At 41.7% G+C, this 17981-nt stretch overlaps 2 protein-coding genes across 2 annotated transcripts in view; one reads left to right on the forward strand and one right to left on the reverse strand.

Annotated features, from left to right (window-relative positions):
* The window catches only part of LOC104758877 (cellulose synthase-like protein E1), a 3237-nt gene extending 1589 nt beyond the window's left edge, over positions 1 to 1648 (forward strand). Inside the window, exons 3-6 of the mRNA XM_010481841.2 lie at positions 5 to 199; positions 285 to 485; positions 580 to 927; positions 1002 to 1648. Of these exons, the coding sequence (XP_010480143.1) occupies positions 5 to 199; positions 285 to 485; positions 580 to 927; positions 1002 to 1547 (1290 nt within the window). The 3' untranslated portion in view covers positions 1548 to 1648. The remainder of the gene's footprint in view (positions 1 to 4; positions 200 to 284; positions 486 to 579; positions 928 to 1001) is intronic.
* LOC104758875 (E3 ubiquitin-protein ligase UPL1) lies at positions 1593 to 17665 on the reverse strand. Its single transcript, XM_019239066.1, has 19 exons — positions 17451 to 17665; positions 17253 to 17320; positions 16878 to 16973; positions 16563 to 16769; positions 14048 to 16373; positions 8144 to 11642; positions 6202 to 8023; positions 5804 to 6124; positions 5474 to 5675; positions 5125 to 5390; positions 4763 to 5031; positions 3486 to 4593; positions 3258 to 3404; positions 3069 to 3149; positions 2762 to 2987; positions 2531 to 2670; positions 2231 to 2337; positions 1955 to 2139; positions 1593 to 1864 (listed from the first exon to the last, which is right to left on the reverse strand). The coding sequence occupies exons 2-18, from the start codon at positions 17283 to 17285 to the stop codon at positions 2037 to 2039; spliced, it is 10953 nt and encodes a 3650-aa protein (XP_019094611.1). The 5' UTR covers positions 17286 to 17320; positions 17451 to 17665; the 3' UTR covers positions 1593 to 1864; positions 1955 to 2036.

A 17981-nucleotide genomic window follows, 5' to 3' on the forward strand; every position in this document is an offset into this window, starting at 1 on the left:
GAAGATAACTTGTGGGAAAATCATACTAAACTTGGACTGTGATATGTACGCAAACAACTCAAAGTCAGCACGCGATGCGCTCTGCATTCTTCTTGATGAGAAAGAAGGAAAAGAGATTGCTTTCGTGCAGTTTCCGCAGTGTTTTGACAACGTCACAAGGAATGATTTGTATGCAACCATGATGCGAGTAGGAGTGGATGTAAGTTAACAAGAAACCACATTAAAACTACATAGATTATTAAGGATTTCTTAACTTTAATGTTTTGGGATGTGAAAAAAAACAGGTGGAGTTTATTGGTTTGGATGGAAATGGTGGTCCGTTATACATAGGAACTGGCTGCTTTCACAGAAGAGATGTGATATGTGGAAGAAAGTATGGAGAAGAAGAAGTAAAATCTGAGCAAGTTCAAGAAATGATAGAGCCTGAGATGATTAAGGATCTCGCGAGCTGCACTTATGAGGCAAACACTCAATGGGGAAAAGAGGTATGGCAAATGATTAATACTAAATCACTTACTCCGACTGTTTCTTTTTACTCAAGTTAAAGCGTTCACTTCTCATTATCCCTTTGCATGGCAGATGGGAGTGAAATACGGTTGCCCGGTAGAGGATGTGATAACTGGTTTAGCGATTCAGTGTCGGGGATGGAAATCAGCGTTCTTGAACCCGGAAAAGAAAGATTTTCTCGGGGTAGCCCCGACAAATTTGCATCAGATGCTTGTGCAGCATAGGAGATGGTCAGAGGGAGACTTTCAGGTTCTACTTTCCGAGTATAGTCCGGTTTGGTATGGAAAAGGAAAGATCAGTTTAGGGCTGATACTTGGTTACTGTTGCTATTGCCTTTGGGCTCCATCGTCAGTACCTGTGCTCGTTTACTCTGTTTTGACTTCTCTCTGCCTCTTCAAAGGCATTCCTCTGTTTCCAAAGGTAATCATATATTTCCTCTGCTTTTTGTTTCGGTATAAACTCGGAGTCTCATAGGGTACTTTGAATATATCCAGGTCTCGAGCTCGTGGTTTATCCCGTTTGGATACGTCACTGTGGTAGCTAAAGCCTACAGCTTAGCTGAGTTCCTGTGGTGCGGAGGGACGTTCCGTGGATGGTGGAACGAGCAAAGGGTGTGGCTATATAGAAGAACAAGCTCGTTTCTTTTCGGTTTCACGGACACGATTATGAAGCTACTTGGGGTTTCGGAGTCAGCGTTTGTGATAACATCGAAAGTAGCAGATGAAGAAGCAGCAGAGAGATACAAGGATGAGGTAATGGAGTTTGGAGTGGAGTCTCCAATGTTTCTCCTCCTCGGAACACTCGGCATGCTCAATCTCTTCTGCTTCGCCGCAGCAGTTATGAGACTTGCTTCTAGAGACGGTGGAGATTTTAAGACGATGGGTTTTCAATTTGTGATAACAGGGATACTTGTTGTCATAAACTGGCCTTTGTATGAAGGTATGTTGTTGAGGAAAGACAAAGGGAAGATGCCGACGAGCGTTACTGTTAAATCAGTTGTTATAGCTTTATCTGCTTGCACCTGTTTAGCGTTTTTGTAAGGGATTAAGGAGTCAGTAGTGTGTTTAAAATAAGAAACGCAGTAGTTATGTAATTTTCCTCTTATTTTGCTACTAAAAAATGGATAGCAAATATCAAACTACTAATCTTTGGGAAGTTTGCAACTATTTTTAAAGGATTTTTGATTTACAAAATCTAAGGAGAGAGAGAGAGAGAGAGAAAGAAACCCTAATAATAGACTAATACTAACATCATATATGGACAAACAAAAATAGCCCCCTTGAGTTTTTCTATTCATTCTGCTGCAGTCTTTAATCAAAAGCTCTTTCTCCTTATCCTGCCTGAAAATCTTCGAGATCTGCCACAAAAACAAGTGAAATCTTGAGATTTCCAAGCTCAGCAATTTATGGGTAAATCAAAAATATGTACAAGTGTGAAGCTTACTTACATGTACAGAGGAGTCAAAAGAATGAAGGATTGATGGGTTTTCACTGATTCTAAAGGTGACGGTTTCCAGAAAGAAGCTTTGTTCAGGCAAACCCAAAACCTTCACTCGCTTCATGAATGGCAAGTAGCAGGCGTTCCTGTAGTTGTTCTTTAGACTGATACTCAGGGAGGTCTAGTTGGTTAAAACTGCAACAGAACAAAATTGGCAAACATACTTAACGAGAAAGTCAAAAAAATTAATCATTTAACTGAAAAAGGCTTTGTAATGATTTCTAACCATGTATGAGCTGATGGCAGCCGCTCCGGAGCTCCATATGCTTTGTGGATTTGTAGTCTTTGAGGGCCAGAAATACCATGCAGTGCCTTGAAGCCTTCCAAAGGAACCTGAAAACAGAAACACCGCTTGTTAAACAAAAATAATCTTTTCCTTTTTACGTTTTTGTAGCCTTTCAGAAAGGGAAAGTGAGGAAGGAGATCGAGATCATCAACCAACCAGAAAAAAAACAAAACAATGACAGATATACCAAAAAAAAACATCTCAAGTAACTTGGACGGAAGCTAGCTAATATAGGTTTACCTTTGATGTTCCGGTGACAAATTGAAGAAATCTAGCCATGTCTTCTTTGCTAAAAGCTTTAACGACTTCCCAGAACCAATGAATAACTGGGGATCCTGCCGTGTAGCTGGTATACTCGGTATTGGTTTTTAGATCATCAACTAAAAAAAGACGAAATAACAAATGTCATAATACCTAATGCATAAGCAAATAAGTAGATACAACAATATTGAACAACAGAATCCAACTTACAGTCAATCTCAGGCAACCCACTTATTAGGAGCTCAAGCTCTTTATCGTTGAAAATCGATACAAGCTCACGAGGTATCAATTCATTAAAGCCCTCGAGGAAGGCGTTGATTTGAGGCCGAATAGCATTGGTAAGTATGTGGCCGGCCACAAGGTCAACATACTCATGTTTTGTTTCTTCTGTTACCCGTATGTTTCGTCCTCCAGGTTTAAGCTCATAGTCCGTCACCTTTGCATCAAAGATAGATCAAATTCAATATAGTAGGCACATTGGGATTAAGCACATAAAAGAACATATATCAGCACACACCTCAGTCTTTTCGTAAAGAATATGTTTCTCCTCATCTGCGTCCATACTAAATGTGAGGTCGAGTATGTCGCTCACATCATTCTGAATGAACAGAAAAAAGGGACACAAGTAAGTCTCAAAAAGCAGGACCTGACTTCAGTTTTTGAGCTTTGTAATAGATAAAGGTAAATAAAGGTCAGGTCCTCAAACCTCTAATAGCCACTTCAAATTCTTGTAGTAATCAGGATCCACCGCCTCAATGTCATGATAAGTCACCTTCACACCGAGTATGTGCTTATAAAAGGAACGAGTGAAATAGACATCCAAAAGCTGCCCATCAAACAATGCCTTTGCCACCTGCAATGACATCACAAACACATCAGAGAGGCCAAAAACAAACAATCCCGACATTGCATTGGGAAGGTCCTGATATATTACCATGCGACCAACAAATTTGAAGTATGATAGATGCTCAGTTTGATAAACAGAATTGGGATTCGGTTGGAAGGTGGCATCATTTCCAACAGTAGTGAAGAGCAACGCTCCTTTGTCAAATATAACTCTTGACAATAACTGATACCATTCTCTGGTAAGACCACCGGCATCAATACCTTCCTCACCTTGAAACTGCACATTCAGACGTCCCTTCAGATCCTGTGGGGAGCGCATACGTAACTGATTGTACGAATCTTCCAGCACGTAAGCTCGGCGGACACTAATACGCAATGGCCCAGAAATATGTTGATCATGTTGGTGCCTTATTCTTGACCTGAAGTACGCTTTCTTGTTGTCAAAATCAATCAGCCTAGGCGCCTTGAGCATCATTGAAAGAGACTTCTCTAGCAAACTCGGATTTTGCCTAACAAATGAATTCAAGAGTCGCCTATGCTTCTCCGCAAACTTTGCAAATGTAACAGAGCCATCAGACTTTTTCTGAGAATCTACACTGGATTTGGATGATGAACCATGAGCAGACGACTCCTTTACTTCTCCCGCTGTCACATTTGCATCCTGCTGTAACATTGACGGAGTTTGAATCTTTTCACAGAGTACAAAGAAAGCCTCAATAAGAGGCAGGAGCCTCTGAGTTCCAGGAGAAAGAGAGGACTGAGGAGAGATCCCTAGAACATGATCTCCGGGGTTAACATTTGTTGTAGCTGCAGTATGATCCAGCTGCAACTCCGTCATACTGATACACTGGCTAAGTTCCTGCCACAAAGGCTCTAATGCCACATTCAGTCTCTTCATAATGTTTTGTTCCTCCTGTTCAGTTTCCCTTTCAGTTCCCGCATTGCTATCCTCAATAGGGGAAGTTAGTGAGCTAAGCACTTGCAGAACACGGAGAATTGAAGCCCCCGCCATGGAACCTGTACTGTGACTCATCTTCTGTGTTTTGCTTAATGTTGCCAGCTCGCGGACAGTTGAGGCACTCAAACCACTCGCTAATTCTGAGAGTTCTTTCGTGAAAAACTTGCGATGAGCCACATCTACAGCAGCCAACTTTTTCAGTACCTCTCCCGCTAATGAGTAAATTTTATCCGATAACCTATTACGGTAATAAAACATATGAGTTCGTCTAAAGCAATTCAGGGAAATAACTGACCAAGGGAAAAAAGAAAAGACAAATGCAAGAATATGTCTACAAAGATATATAAGAAGAAAGAGGAAGCTAAAGAACGCAAAGAATTGAAGAAAGGAAGGAGGGTGTCTCTTACCCTTCATATCCAAGAAGAATGCAAAGATTGCCGAGGTCAGACTGTGGCAAATGCAAGAATATGTTATATATTTCAGCACAATTCTTTTTTCTTGCAACAGATAGCTCAGCTTCATCCACTCGCTCAGATTCAGCATCTTTTTGTGTTTCACTTGAAGCTTCTTCACCGACGGGTTTGTTTTCTGATTTCTCAGGTTCTTCTAATGACGGAGACCAACCCTCAATTCGGGATGCTGCTGTGTAGACAACAACTTGCAGCAAACCCATGACCTGAAAGAAAACGGGTGAATTAACAACCAAAACAACTTTCATGAGATCGCCATGAGAAAAGACCTGCTGTTCTGAAAATCATGCTAAACATACCAGCGCTAGATGAGATGTACTCTGCAAAAGCTGAGGCCGGTTAAGCAGTTTTAGGAAGACAACCAGAGGTATCTCCAGATCCCGGGGATCTGCCACATGAGTAACTTTCTCTTTACCCTTGCCTTCGTATACAGAGGCTTTTGGGCTTGACAACTGGGATAGAAGTGACGAATCAAAGTAAAACAACATGTCAGCAACAGCAGAATGATTTGTCGCCAAGTAAGTCAAAACCTCAAGCACCCGACGGAACACTAAAGGAGGAAGACCTGTGTTAAGAACAAATAAAGTCAGTCGGTGCTCAGGGTTCTTGCAAGAATAGCAAACAAAGAATTTTGGCAGGAAGTACTACCATTCAACAGCTGGGATCGACCATAAACAACATTTGATTGACAGCCATAGAGTCTTTGCGGATTAGTTATTGCCAACTCGCTTGGTGATGTTTCCATCTCTGGCCTAATCATATCCAGTAAAAGTTGAACCAGGTTTGCTCTTGTACCGCTGTGAGCACAAAGATTCAATAGAACCCTCTGCAGAAGGCCTTTTCCCAACGGCTGTTACATTAAAAAGAACATCACTGTTAGCATAAAAAAGTTCTTGTGATACTTCAATTAAATTAGTCAATTCGGCATTAAGAAATAATTGCTAGAAAAGGTTAGGAAAAAACAGGAATGCCTCTTACTTGTGCTAGTCGTAATAGCCTGATTAGTGATTTCAAGGCATCAGCATTCACAAGAGCGTCTCCTTCAACCTCTTTAACTTTCAAGCCATCTGCAGAAGATGAAACAGCCCTCTGACCAATAGTGACTCCAACACCCCTGTCCATCCCTGTCAGCCTATTGTAACCCAAACCATTCCTCCGATTATTCAGCCTGTGGCTACTTCCAAAACCACTACTACGAGCCTGATAGTGACTCATTGCTCGGTCTCTGAGCATCTGCGCTTCTGCAAGTAAAGGTGAAGGCAAAGCTGCCAAAACTGCTTCTGAAGAAGTTAAGAGAACCTGAAAATAGCATATTTTAGATTGTTATAATCATTTCAAAATTCAAATAACCTAACTTCAAATAAAGAGATACAAACCTCTTCACGTAAATCAGCAGGTAGAGTAGCAATAATTGAAGCGTTATCCATGTCAACTGGTTGTCCTTGTGACTGCTGTACCATCCTTTGTGCCCTTTGTTGAGCAAGAACTTCTGTTTGGATATCCGGGGGGAGTGCAGCCAAAAATTCAGGATCTATGTCGTCTACTGGAGGTGGTTCATAAGTTGGAGGCTGGACAGACTGAGCTTGCTGAGAAGCAAGGACTTCTGCCCGCAAATCTTCAGGGAGAGCTTCCAAAAACGTAGGATCGATGGCATTCGTTTCAGGTGCCCCACCATCCAAGCTACCTTCATCAACTTGTTCATCACTTCTCACAACTTGTGTAGCTTCCATGGATGAGAGCTCATTGTTGTCACGGTTCAAAGGTGAAGGTTGCACACTTTGATTTCCCTCTGCACCATCGCCACTCATATCTACATCAACACTTGGTTGAAAATTAGAATCAGGATCATCAACTGCAGAAGGGGTCACGGTTACAGACACATCTTGACCATGGGCAGTGGAGATAAGATGCACTGTTTCGCGGTCTGCTTGCTCAATAGGTGCTCCATCACCTTCCACAACTTCCATTCTATCAATCTCATTAGGTGTACTGTTCAAAGGAAGAGGCTGCGGACTTTCACCTGCATCTCGGACGACTGGAGAAGCTAGATTAGCTTGAGCCTGAGAGAAACTTCCAGCCGTTGCATCAAGTGGGTTATTAACATTTTCATTGTTATTTAACAGTTCACGTTCTTCACTTTGTTGACCACCTTCATTACCATCCCCCAAAACAGTTTCACTTCCAACAGATGGAGGAACAATTGGGTGTTGCTGCTCGTGGACTTCTGTGGTATTAGTCTCCCTTTCAACAATAGTATCTGCTGGAGCAGAAGCACGCAAGTTGGAAATAAAATGTTCTTCTATCAACTGGGCAATTGAAGCAGAAAGGCTACTTGGCTGAGGATGACCTATATCAGTCCACCGACTATCACCAACCCCTCTTCTTGATGAATCCATACCAACAACAGAATAATCAGTCAATGGAGGAGGTGCCCCACCACCTCCTAAACGATCACTGAAAGAATCAAGTGGAACATGATCAAATGGTAGAACAGGTGTATCAAACATGTAAAACTGTGCTACGTCATAGCTGCCAGCTTCTGAATGCCTGGATATGCTGCCAGCACTTGCTGACACTGACGCTGTAATGCCAGTTTGTGAAGGTCTGGAGAAGAGCGGATGCTGAAAACCATGTACTTCTGAACCAGATCGATCAAAAGATGATCTGCCCGTTTGACGTCTACGCTCGAAACCCAAGGGTCTCCGTTCAGCAAACAGATCATCCACATTCACACCTTCAAAAGGCTCAGCTGTAATATCATCAATAAAACCATTTCCACCACCAGATCGCCCAAGAATCTGGAAGTGATCCAGGCCATCAAGAGCTTCCCTCCACCGCACCTCTATTACACGATTCTCGTGGAAATCATCCTCATCCTCATCAATCATGTCATCATTATATTCATCTCCAAGGCCAGTATCTTCAGGGTCTTCCACATCAGTTCCAGCAAGAGACATAACACCAGCTCCATCTTCCACTAAATCTGCGTCTTCATCATCTCCTTCATCATCCTCCCCTTCATCGCCCATATCATCATCTACATCATCGTCAGCCCTATTTTCAACATGAAAACTCATTTCTATTTGATCACCATCAATCTCTTCTCGCATGAAATCCATCTGAATAGGCTCAGGCAGTATTGTCTCATTGCCCTCTATCCTCATCTCCTGAGGCATAGCCTGGGTTTGACTCGAACCNCTTCAGGTGCCCCACCATCCAAGCTACCTTCATTAACTTGTTCATCATTTCTCACATCTTGTGTAGCTTCCATGGATGAGAGCTCATTGTTGTCACGGTTCAAAGGTGATGGTTGCACACTTTGANGGCTGTAGACTGCTATTATTTTGATTCAGCTCACCAACTTCAGCCTCAGTTGAAGTTCCATGACTATCATGTCTCTCATCAGAATCGGTGCTTTTTTTCTCGTTGGGTCCTTCTGACTTTAGCTGCTCAGCAGCATTTGCAGCCCTCGTTAATATCTCAAGAGACTTGAGAATAAGAGTGACAAGCTTTGGAGCATCAGGGTGGTCAAGATCAATCACGTTAAGGATACTGGTCAGACACTGAATAGTTCCCCCATCTATCATGCTCTTTGCAACGTCAGGTGAGCAGCCACAACCAGGTGCATTGCTTGAAGATGAATTCTTTGTCAAGATCGAATAAACCAGGTCAGCAAAAGCAAGAACTCTTTTATCAGGTAATAGAACACTTTTACTCGAACTCCTTCCCAAAGACGCAAATACGGATAAAACCCTCGAAAGCTCATTGATTATTCTTCTACGCCCTTCACTGGAACGACTGCACAAAACGACGAGAAACCAGGAAGCCTTTTCAGACAGTTTCTCCTTCCATTCTTCAGGTCCAACAAACTTTTCGAGAGATATAGGAAGCAATCGGTGAATGACATGGTAAATTAACCCTCCATTTCCAGGTGAATCATCAGGTAGATTGGATCCTCGAAGTTGAGATATTTCTGTATCCCGCCTCAGTATTACACTGGTACCATGCAAGTACATGAGAACAATATCACTCAACAACTTCAAAATGAATGTTACCCTGGCCAATTCTTCAGATTTTTCAGATCCAAGTTCTGCTTTCTCCGGATCACCAACTTTTGATTTACCCTTCACTTTAGTAGTCGGCTCATCAACCTCCATCGAAAATAAATTGGTTTCATCATCTTCTTGTCTATTCACCCTAGGAAAACTCAAGACAATGTCAATAAGCTGATCAATAACCTGGATGAAGTTAGCAGGGACTCTTCTGTGGCTTTTTGAACATTTTCCTGACCCATCATGAAGCTTATTTTCAGATATTCCAAGGGGTTCATTCAAAGAGAGTCCGTGTTCATTGCCAGAAGCTTTTGGCTTTTCTTTTTCCTTTGACAGTATCACAAAGTCCCTCCCTCCTGATGACTCCAACTGACAAGTTGAAGCCACAGCTTTCATAAAAACAACCGGATCTCTTGAAATTACAGGCGCCATTGTTGTGAGGAATGTCCGAGGTAATACCCTACCTATATGTCTCTTCCCACTCAAGGTCTGTCGTATTTCAGATTCCATAGCAGTTTGGAGAGTTTGAGGATCTTCAACAAGATGCCGAACAATAACAGATGCAACGGTATCATACCCCGGGAAAAAACATTTTTTCGGAAGATTAAAAAGTGAAGATAAACCTCCATTTTCCAGAAACTGGATAGCTAAAGCATGTGTTTTCGTTAGACGAGCACATAACTGAAGCACAGCCTGCATGATCATAGCTGGAACACGTTGCTTTATGAGGCCACAGGCGATTAGTAAAGCTTTTTGACCCTCTTCCATGGTCAGATAGCCTGTAGATTTTCCAAAAATCGATTCCAAAGCCTGGTTTGACTCCCCTTTAGCAACATCTGAAGATAACGCGTTTTTTAAAGCTGCCGTAGAGTCTTGTGGAGAATTGCTCGGCTCTAAAGATCCACCTTGATTTCCTTCCACATATTCAGACGAGAGTCTTGTCTGTGCCTGCAGCATCATGCTCAAGACAAGAAGCAAAGCACTAATGCATTTTGGAGCTAGAATCTCAGTTGATTCAGATTCACTCTTAAGGTTGAAATCCGTCAAGATACCAATTGCTACGGTCACAATACCATCTTGTGCAGCAATTTCTCGTGTGTGATCATCTTCAGAGAGTACTAATGCTAAAATATGTGGTATCATAGTCAAAGCACCAGTATCCTTGGAGAAATCAAGTTGTACAAGCTTCAGTTGCTGAATAAGATACGACACTATTTTTGGCCGATCTTCCCCTTTGTTTCGGTTACAAAGTGTCACAAACAAATCCACCAACGGGAAAGCCATAGAATCATCACTCTGAAATAACTTCACTGATGCAGCAATAACTTCATCAACAGGTGGTTCTTTTGGCTCCGCTTCTTCCTGCGGAACATCTACAGGCTTTTCTGTATCCTCAAGTTTTGGAGTGTCAGATGAACTTCCAAGAGATAGGGCAAGTGCTTGGGCCAATTCGTCATCTTCCTGCACAGGATCCTCAGGATTGGTAAACAACCACTCCATAGCCATTTCAACACTGTTTGTTCCAACTCTTCGTAACGCGTCTTCAGCCCTTGCCCTTGAAAATCCCATTTCAACAATCATACCAACAATGGCTTCGTCAGGTTGTAGAGGCAAGGCTCTTTGGTTTGTACCCCGGGTAACACCACTTCGATTTTGTCTAGCATCCACAACACCAGAGTATATATGTGTAACAAGCGAAGTAACTGAAGCAACAAAATTAGGATTGCAATTTGGAAACATAGTGTGGTTCCATATAGGTAGTACGACATCCAGAACCTGAGACTGCAGATTTCGCACAAAAGTCTCAGGCTCCCTTGGTACATGATAAAGTCCAATCGACAAACCAACTGAAGCTGGCTGCACAAGAAGCTGCGTTTGAGAGGCTGGGGATAAAAGATATGTAGAATTAATAAAATAGTCCAGTGCTCGGCAATAGTTTTGCAGAGTATCTACCAACCACGTACTGTGAGACCATATATTCCTTTCACCTGGCTTCTGATTCTCAGTATTAGATGCAGGAATTGAAAACGGCACTGTCCAAAGCAACTGGCTTGTAGCTTCAAATGTTGTGAGAAGTTCCTTAAATGTTCCATGGACATAAAAACTATTCACCATAGCTGTAAAACAGACCCTTCTTCGAGTATCAAATGTCAGGGAAGTGATGTCATCTACCACTTTTCCAAGGTATCGGCACTTCACTGACAGAGAGATGTCATGCCCAGCAGTAGCACCATAACCCTCGAAGTTAAGAGCTTCAAGAAATACTTTAGCTAAAGCGGTACCAAGCGTCTTAGATGCTGAACTCAATGATGCTCCATCAATCCTACGACGATTAGCAGAGGTAAATCCTTTCACAAGGGCCGTGAAGAAAAAACGTAGTGTACAATTCAGCTTGTTTAAAATTTCAACAATGAGAACTTCAGTGCTTTTCTTTTTCAGCTCATGGGAAGATGACGTTTCTGGTAGATCAGTTGGAATATCAGAATCAAAATTAAAAGACTCCACATGACGACGAGTTCTACCACCCCTCATTCGGGCTATTGCATGTCGAGTACGACCGTGAATACCATCGCCAGAACGCACAATAGACAGAAATTCGCGATCCCCACCCCAAATAGACTGAGAGCTACTGCTTCTAATAGATACAGGGTTTGTGTATCTGAATGCGGAAGCATTGTTTGAATCCTCATCACTCTCTCTTTCAACATTACTGGATGATGCTGAAACTGAATTATCAGATCCTCGACCTACACTCGTTTTTTCATCTTCCTTTGTATCATTACACAAGGCCATCTGCCAAATCGTTTGCTTGTATGTTATACCAAGTTCTTTCAGTACATCAGCATCAGCAGCACTCAATTCTGAGATAACTGAAGCTGTTCCTTTCAACAAAAAGTTGGAGAGGGACAACATGCCTTCTAGGCAGGAAAGAGATCTCAAAATCTTCGTCTTGAGCGCAGACTCTAATTTAAGAAACTGAGTGCCTTCAATGGAAACCAAAAGGCCATTTGTCTTCTTCAGATGTTCTCGTAAGTAGGAGCACACTATACGGGCTAGACCAGCCGAATGCTGAGGGGAGAAGTTCTTAAAAGCGACAGAAAAACTTTGACCAAGGGAGTTTGTTAAAGGCATAAGAGGTAAAGAGAATAGCTGCAAAACAGCATCGATTCCTTTCTTCTCAACAAACAGGGAACATACTTCCGCATTCTGAAGAACTGTTTCAAAAAGACGAGCAACATTACACACACAATCTGGAAGAAACAGCTCAGTGTTTGTTGGAGAAGTGTCAGAAGATGATTCCGCCTCATCCAAAACTGCCAAGCTCTTCTCATCAACGTCAATTTCCATAGGAACAGGAACAGCATCAGTAGGCACATCCGCTGACTTAGAGGTGGTGGCCTCCATCCCAGATCCAATAACCAACATGGAATTGAGGATTTCAATGAACATATCAACTCCATAAGTGCGCAACGAAGATTGATGCCTTAAGAGTTCGTCAATCCCACTTGACAAAGAACCAGGTGTATCGCCAGTAAGAGCCCGCAGATAAGACGAAGACGTAAAAATTTTCACAAAACACCTCAAGGCATTTCGGTCCTTTACAGCTTGAAGACCATTATTGTTGAGACACAGAGCATCCAGACACTGCGGAATACATGTTATGGCTTCTGCAGAGCAGATGACCTCATCAGATATAGCATCAAGAAATGCAGACGTTATACCAGCTGAATCTAAAGCATTGAAACAAGTGGGATCTTTGTGAATGAGATCACTCATGACAGTGGCAGCAAGCGAGAATACTCCACCCCCAAAATCTTTTGCCCTCCGAAAGATAATGCATAAGCATTCAGGCAGCAAGCTTTCCTCGGAACCATAGAGGTTAGTGTTACCAGGAGCATAAGTTCCAAGAGATATTGCACGTAACAAAGCTTTTAACAACAATCTCCTGTGATACGAAATTAATGCTTCAGAATAGGGAAGCTGTTCAGTATCAGGCCCATTACTATCAGAACTGCAATTTTTTTCATTCAAATCGTCTTCCTTACAAGAGACTTCCAGTTTCAACCGAAAGATAGTATCATCTAAGCCACCCAAATCTCTGAACAAAGCAGCAGCTGGATTGCTGTAATCCATGAAGGCTTCTAATATATGCACAGCGGNATAGTGTGGTTCCATATAGGTAGTACGACATCCAGAACCTGAGACTGCAGATTTCGCACAAAAGTCTCAGGCTCCCTTGGTACATGATAAAGTCCAATCGACAAACCAACTGAAGCTGGCTGCACAAGAAGCTGCGTTTGAGAGGTTGGGGATAAAAGATATGTAGAATTAACAAAATAGTCCAGTGCTCGGCAATAGTTTTGTAGAGTATCTACCAACCACGTACTGTGAGACCATATATTCCTTTCACCTGGCTTCTGATTCTCAGTATTAGATGCAGGAATTGAAAACGGCACTGTCCAAAGCAACTGGCTTGTAGCTTCAAATGTTGTGAGAAGTTCCTTAAATGTTCCATGGACATAAAAACTATTCACCATAGCTGTAAAACAGACCCTCCTTCGAGTATCAAATGTCAGGGAAGTGATGCCATCTACCACTTTTCCAAGGTATCGGCACTTCACTGACAGAGAGATGTCATGCCCAGCAGTAGCACCATAACCCTCGAAGTTAAGAGCTTCAAGAAATACTTTAGCTAAGGCGGTACCAAGCGTCTTAGATGCTGAACTCAATGATGCTCCATCAATCCTACGACGATTAGCAGAGGTAAATCCTTTCACAAGGGCCGTGAAGAAAAAACGTAGTGTACAATTCAGCTTGTTTAAAATTTCAACAATGAGAACTTCAGTGCTTTTCTTTTTCAGCTCATGGGAAGATGACGTTTCTGGTAGATCAGTTGGAATATCAGAATCAAAATTAAAAGACTCCACATGTCGACGAGTTCTACCACCCCTCATACGGGCTATTGCATGTCGAGTACGACCATGAATACCATCGCCAGAACGCACAATAGACAGAAATTCGCGATCCCCACCCCAAATAGACTGAGAACTACTGCTTCTAATAGATACAGGGTTTGTGTATCTGAAGGCAGAAGCATTGTTTGAATCCTCATCACTCTCTCTTTCAATATTACTGGATGATGCTGAAACTGAATTATCAGATCCTCGACCTACACTCGTTTTTTCATCTTCCTTTGTATCATTACACAAGGCCATCTGCCAAATCGTTTGCTTGTATGTTATACCAAGTTCTTTCAGTACATCAGCATCAGCAGCACTCAATTCTGAGATAACTGAAGCTGTTCCTTTCAACAAAAAGTTGGAGAGGGACAACATGCCTTCTAGGCAGGAAAGAGATCTCAAAATCTTCGTCTGGAGCGCAGACTCTAATTTAAGAAACTGAGTGCCTTCAATGGAAACCAAAAGGCCATTTGTCTTCTTCAGATGTTCTCGTAAGTAGGAGCACACTATACGGGCTAGACCAGCCGAATGCTGAGGGGAGAAGTTCTTAAAAGCGACAGAAAAACTTTGACCAAGGGAATTTGTTAGCGGCATAAGAGGTAAAGAGAATAGCTGCAAAACAGCATCGATTCCTTTCTTCTCAACAAACAGGGAACATACTTCCGCATTCTGAAGAACTGTTTCAAAAAGACGAGCAACATTACACACACAATCTGGAAGAAACAGCTCAGTGTTTGCTGGAGAAGTGTCAGAAGATGATTCTGCCTCATCCAAAACTGCCAAGCTCTTCTCATCAACGTCAATTTCCATAGGAACAGGAACAGCATCAGTAGGCACATCCGCTGACTTAGAGGTGGTGGCCTCCATCCCAGATCCAATAACCAACATGGAATTGAGGATCTCAATGAACATATCAACTCCATAAGTGCGCAATGAAGATTGATGCCTTAAGAGTTCGTCAAGCCCACTTGACAAAGAACCAGGTGTATCGCCAGTAAGAGCCCGCAGATAAGACGAAGACGTAAAAATTTTCACAAAACACCTCAAGGCATTTCGGTCCTTTACAGCTTGAAGACCATTATTGTTGAGACACAGAGCATCCAGACACTGCGGAATACATGTTATGGCTTCTGCAGAGCAGATGACCTCATCAGATATAGCATCAAGAAATGCAGACGTTATACCGGCTGAATCTAAAGCATTGAAACAAGTGGGATCTTTATGAATGAGATCACTCATGACAGTGGCAGCAAGCGAGAATACTCCACCCCCAAAATCTTTTGACCTCCGAAAGATAATGCATAAGCATTCAGGCAACAAGCTTTCCTCGGAACCATAGAGGTTAGTGTTACCAGGAGCATAAGTTCCAAGAGAAATTGCACGTAACAAAGCTTTTAACAACAATCTCCTGTGATACGAAATTAATGCTTCAGAATAGGGAAGCTGTTCAGTATTTGGCCCATTACTATCAGAACTGCAATTTTTTTCATTCACATCGTCTTCCTTACAAGAGACTTCCAGTTTCAACCGAAAGATAGTATCATCTAAGCCACCCAAATCTCTGAACAAAGCAGCAGCTGGATTGCTGTAATCCATGAAGGCTTCTAATATATGCACAGCGGTACTGACCAAATGCAAGTGCTGGGGATCTGTATCTTTGATGAGAGGCACTAGGGTCGGAATAAGACCAGCTTCTCGAATGGCAGAACATCCAGACGATGACGAAACCAGGACTGTAACAAGGGATAACAAGGCTTCCGCAAAACCCAGAGACCACTTGGAGGTATTACGAATAACAGAATCAATCGCTTTCTGCATTAGGCCAGATAGCAAACCACGATTCCCCCCAGAGGTGACTGCAGTTATAACAGCCGGCTGCCGAGTTCGATCTTGCGATAGTGCAACCAAGGAAAGCAAGCATAGTATCCTTATCTTCTCTGGAACAGTATCGTCATAGCTTACCAGCGTAACTAACTCATTTACAAACTCGGGTTCGCCATTAAAGAAAGAAACAACATTCTCAGTGTCACCAGTTGCTTGAACCAATACAATGAAAGCATATAAGCGAATGCATGTATACTGCTGCCGGGTTGCCAAAGAAGAGAACGCCCTTGCAAATCTCAATCTGGTCAACAACGCAAATCGTAAACTGGGAGGAACATTGTGATCAATGACTAATTTGTTCAGAAGTTCCAGGTCAGACTCTGTACGCATGCTGACATCAGGTACATGGATAACTTGTAAACCGCCAGGAAGCTCACTTGATGATTCATTAGAAGCATAAAACTCAAAATGAAGAGTACAACCTAGCTGGTGAGAAACCTGATCACAACTGTCTTCTGTGGCACAGGACGTCAAGCCAAGGCCTTCCTCTTTTCCCCCCCAGCCTTGTGCAAGGGAAAATAGTTTCGAATTCAGGGAAGCATCTCTTATTGAGTACTTTCCAACTTGCCTTTTCAAAAAGGCAGCCAACGTCTGCAGACAGGCTTCAACAACATCAGCATCAGTAGATGCAAGCAGGAGAGAAAGATGCTGCTGCAGTTATGGAGAAAAAAAAGTGTGTCAGAATTATGCAGATAGACAGCTTAGTATATAAAGCAATATATCTAGCGAAACAACCAGCAATCAACATAGAACAAGAGTTGATAAATATCAGCAACATAAACTCGTATCTTGGGAAAAAATATCAATGAAATTTAGGGGGATTCTGGCACAGATAATTACCTCATAAGAACTATAAAAATGTTTATTTGTGCAATTCTCTAAAACAACTCTGATAACTCGGAGAACTTGCAGAACAGCATCCTTTGGGAAAGGTGGATCAGATTCCTCAAAGTTTTCCTCAATATGCAGATCCTTCCTTACTTTAACGTGCTTCTCAAAAAATGAGTCAAAGTAATTGAAGAGGTCCACCCAGTGATGAAAGTCACCCTAAATAAAAGAAAAAAAAAAAAAAAAACGCCCCATACATGAAAACAAGAGTAGACAAGAAAGAAAAAAAAAAAGGAAAACAGATTCACAAACAGGATATTAAATTACCTTGTCGAATTCCCAGCGGAAACATGCAAGGGGTTCTTGTATTTGCTCGAGTGGAACAGCAGTAACACTATTGATGAAAGATTTGATTTTGGGAGGCTGGAAGAAATGAATAAAAGAAGGGTTAACACAGTCAATACATACAACATCAAATAGAATGGAACCGCACACAATAAAAGATACAAAAACCCCATTGAAACCCATTTACCAACGCCTCAAATGGAACCGCACACAATAAAAGATACAAAAACCCCAAAAACCCCATTGAAACCCATTCAAAGAGTGATCTAGAAAGTAGATAAACACGCAAATGCAAAGAGAGATAAAGTAATCTCAAATGATCAAAGGGTTTAAATTACGTGGTTTAGGAACACTCACCACTTCCGAAGTCCTTCTCCTTCTAAGCTTCATGATGATTTAGGATTTTAAAGGCAGGGGAGCATCTCCTGAAGCAACAAAAAGACTTAAGAGGATTAAGCACTGATCATATCGTGAATTGATCAATACACCGAGATTAAGGAGGAATCGAATCAAAAAAAATATATATATCAACGGGGTTTGATCTGGTCTAATTACTTGGATTGATGGCGATCGGTGAGGCAGACGAACGAGAACTAGAAGAGGAGGATAAAAAAAAAAAGAGAAGAATTGAGTATCCTTGGAGAAATCGCAAGTGAGGTGGAGCGATCCGAAACGAAACTAGGGTTTTGAAGAGGATCGCGTAAAATAAGAGAGAAGAAGGGATTTTGATAGGGAGAGAGAAAGACGCTGAGAGAGAGAGAGAGAGAGAGAGAAGATTTCTAAGGGGAGCAGCTAAGGCGCATTTGTGTTTTATACCCACACTCCAGAACATTTTTCTTCCAATGCCGGTTTAACATATATTTTCTTTTATTTTATTTTTACTTTCTTTTTTTTTGTGAAAATTTTATTATCCCTTACACATTAAAAAAAAAAACATTATCATCGAAAATGCTGACGTGTCGCACTTACACAGTTTTGAACACTATTTCCTTAATTTGTCTTCAGTTTTTAATAATATTTCTATTTATATACTATTGTATTTTTAGAAAAATATAATTAACACCCAAAATTAAGTTCTTATATTTT

This window comes from Camelina sativa, chromosome 17 (genome assembly GCF_000633955.1).
Source record: "Camelina sativa cultivar DH55 chromosome 17, Cs, whole genome shotgun sequence".
Classification (NCBI taxonomy): Eukaryota; Viridiplantae; Streptophyta; class Magnoliopsida; order Brassicales; family Brassicaceae; genus Camelina; species Camelina sativa.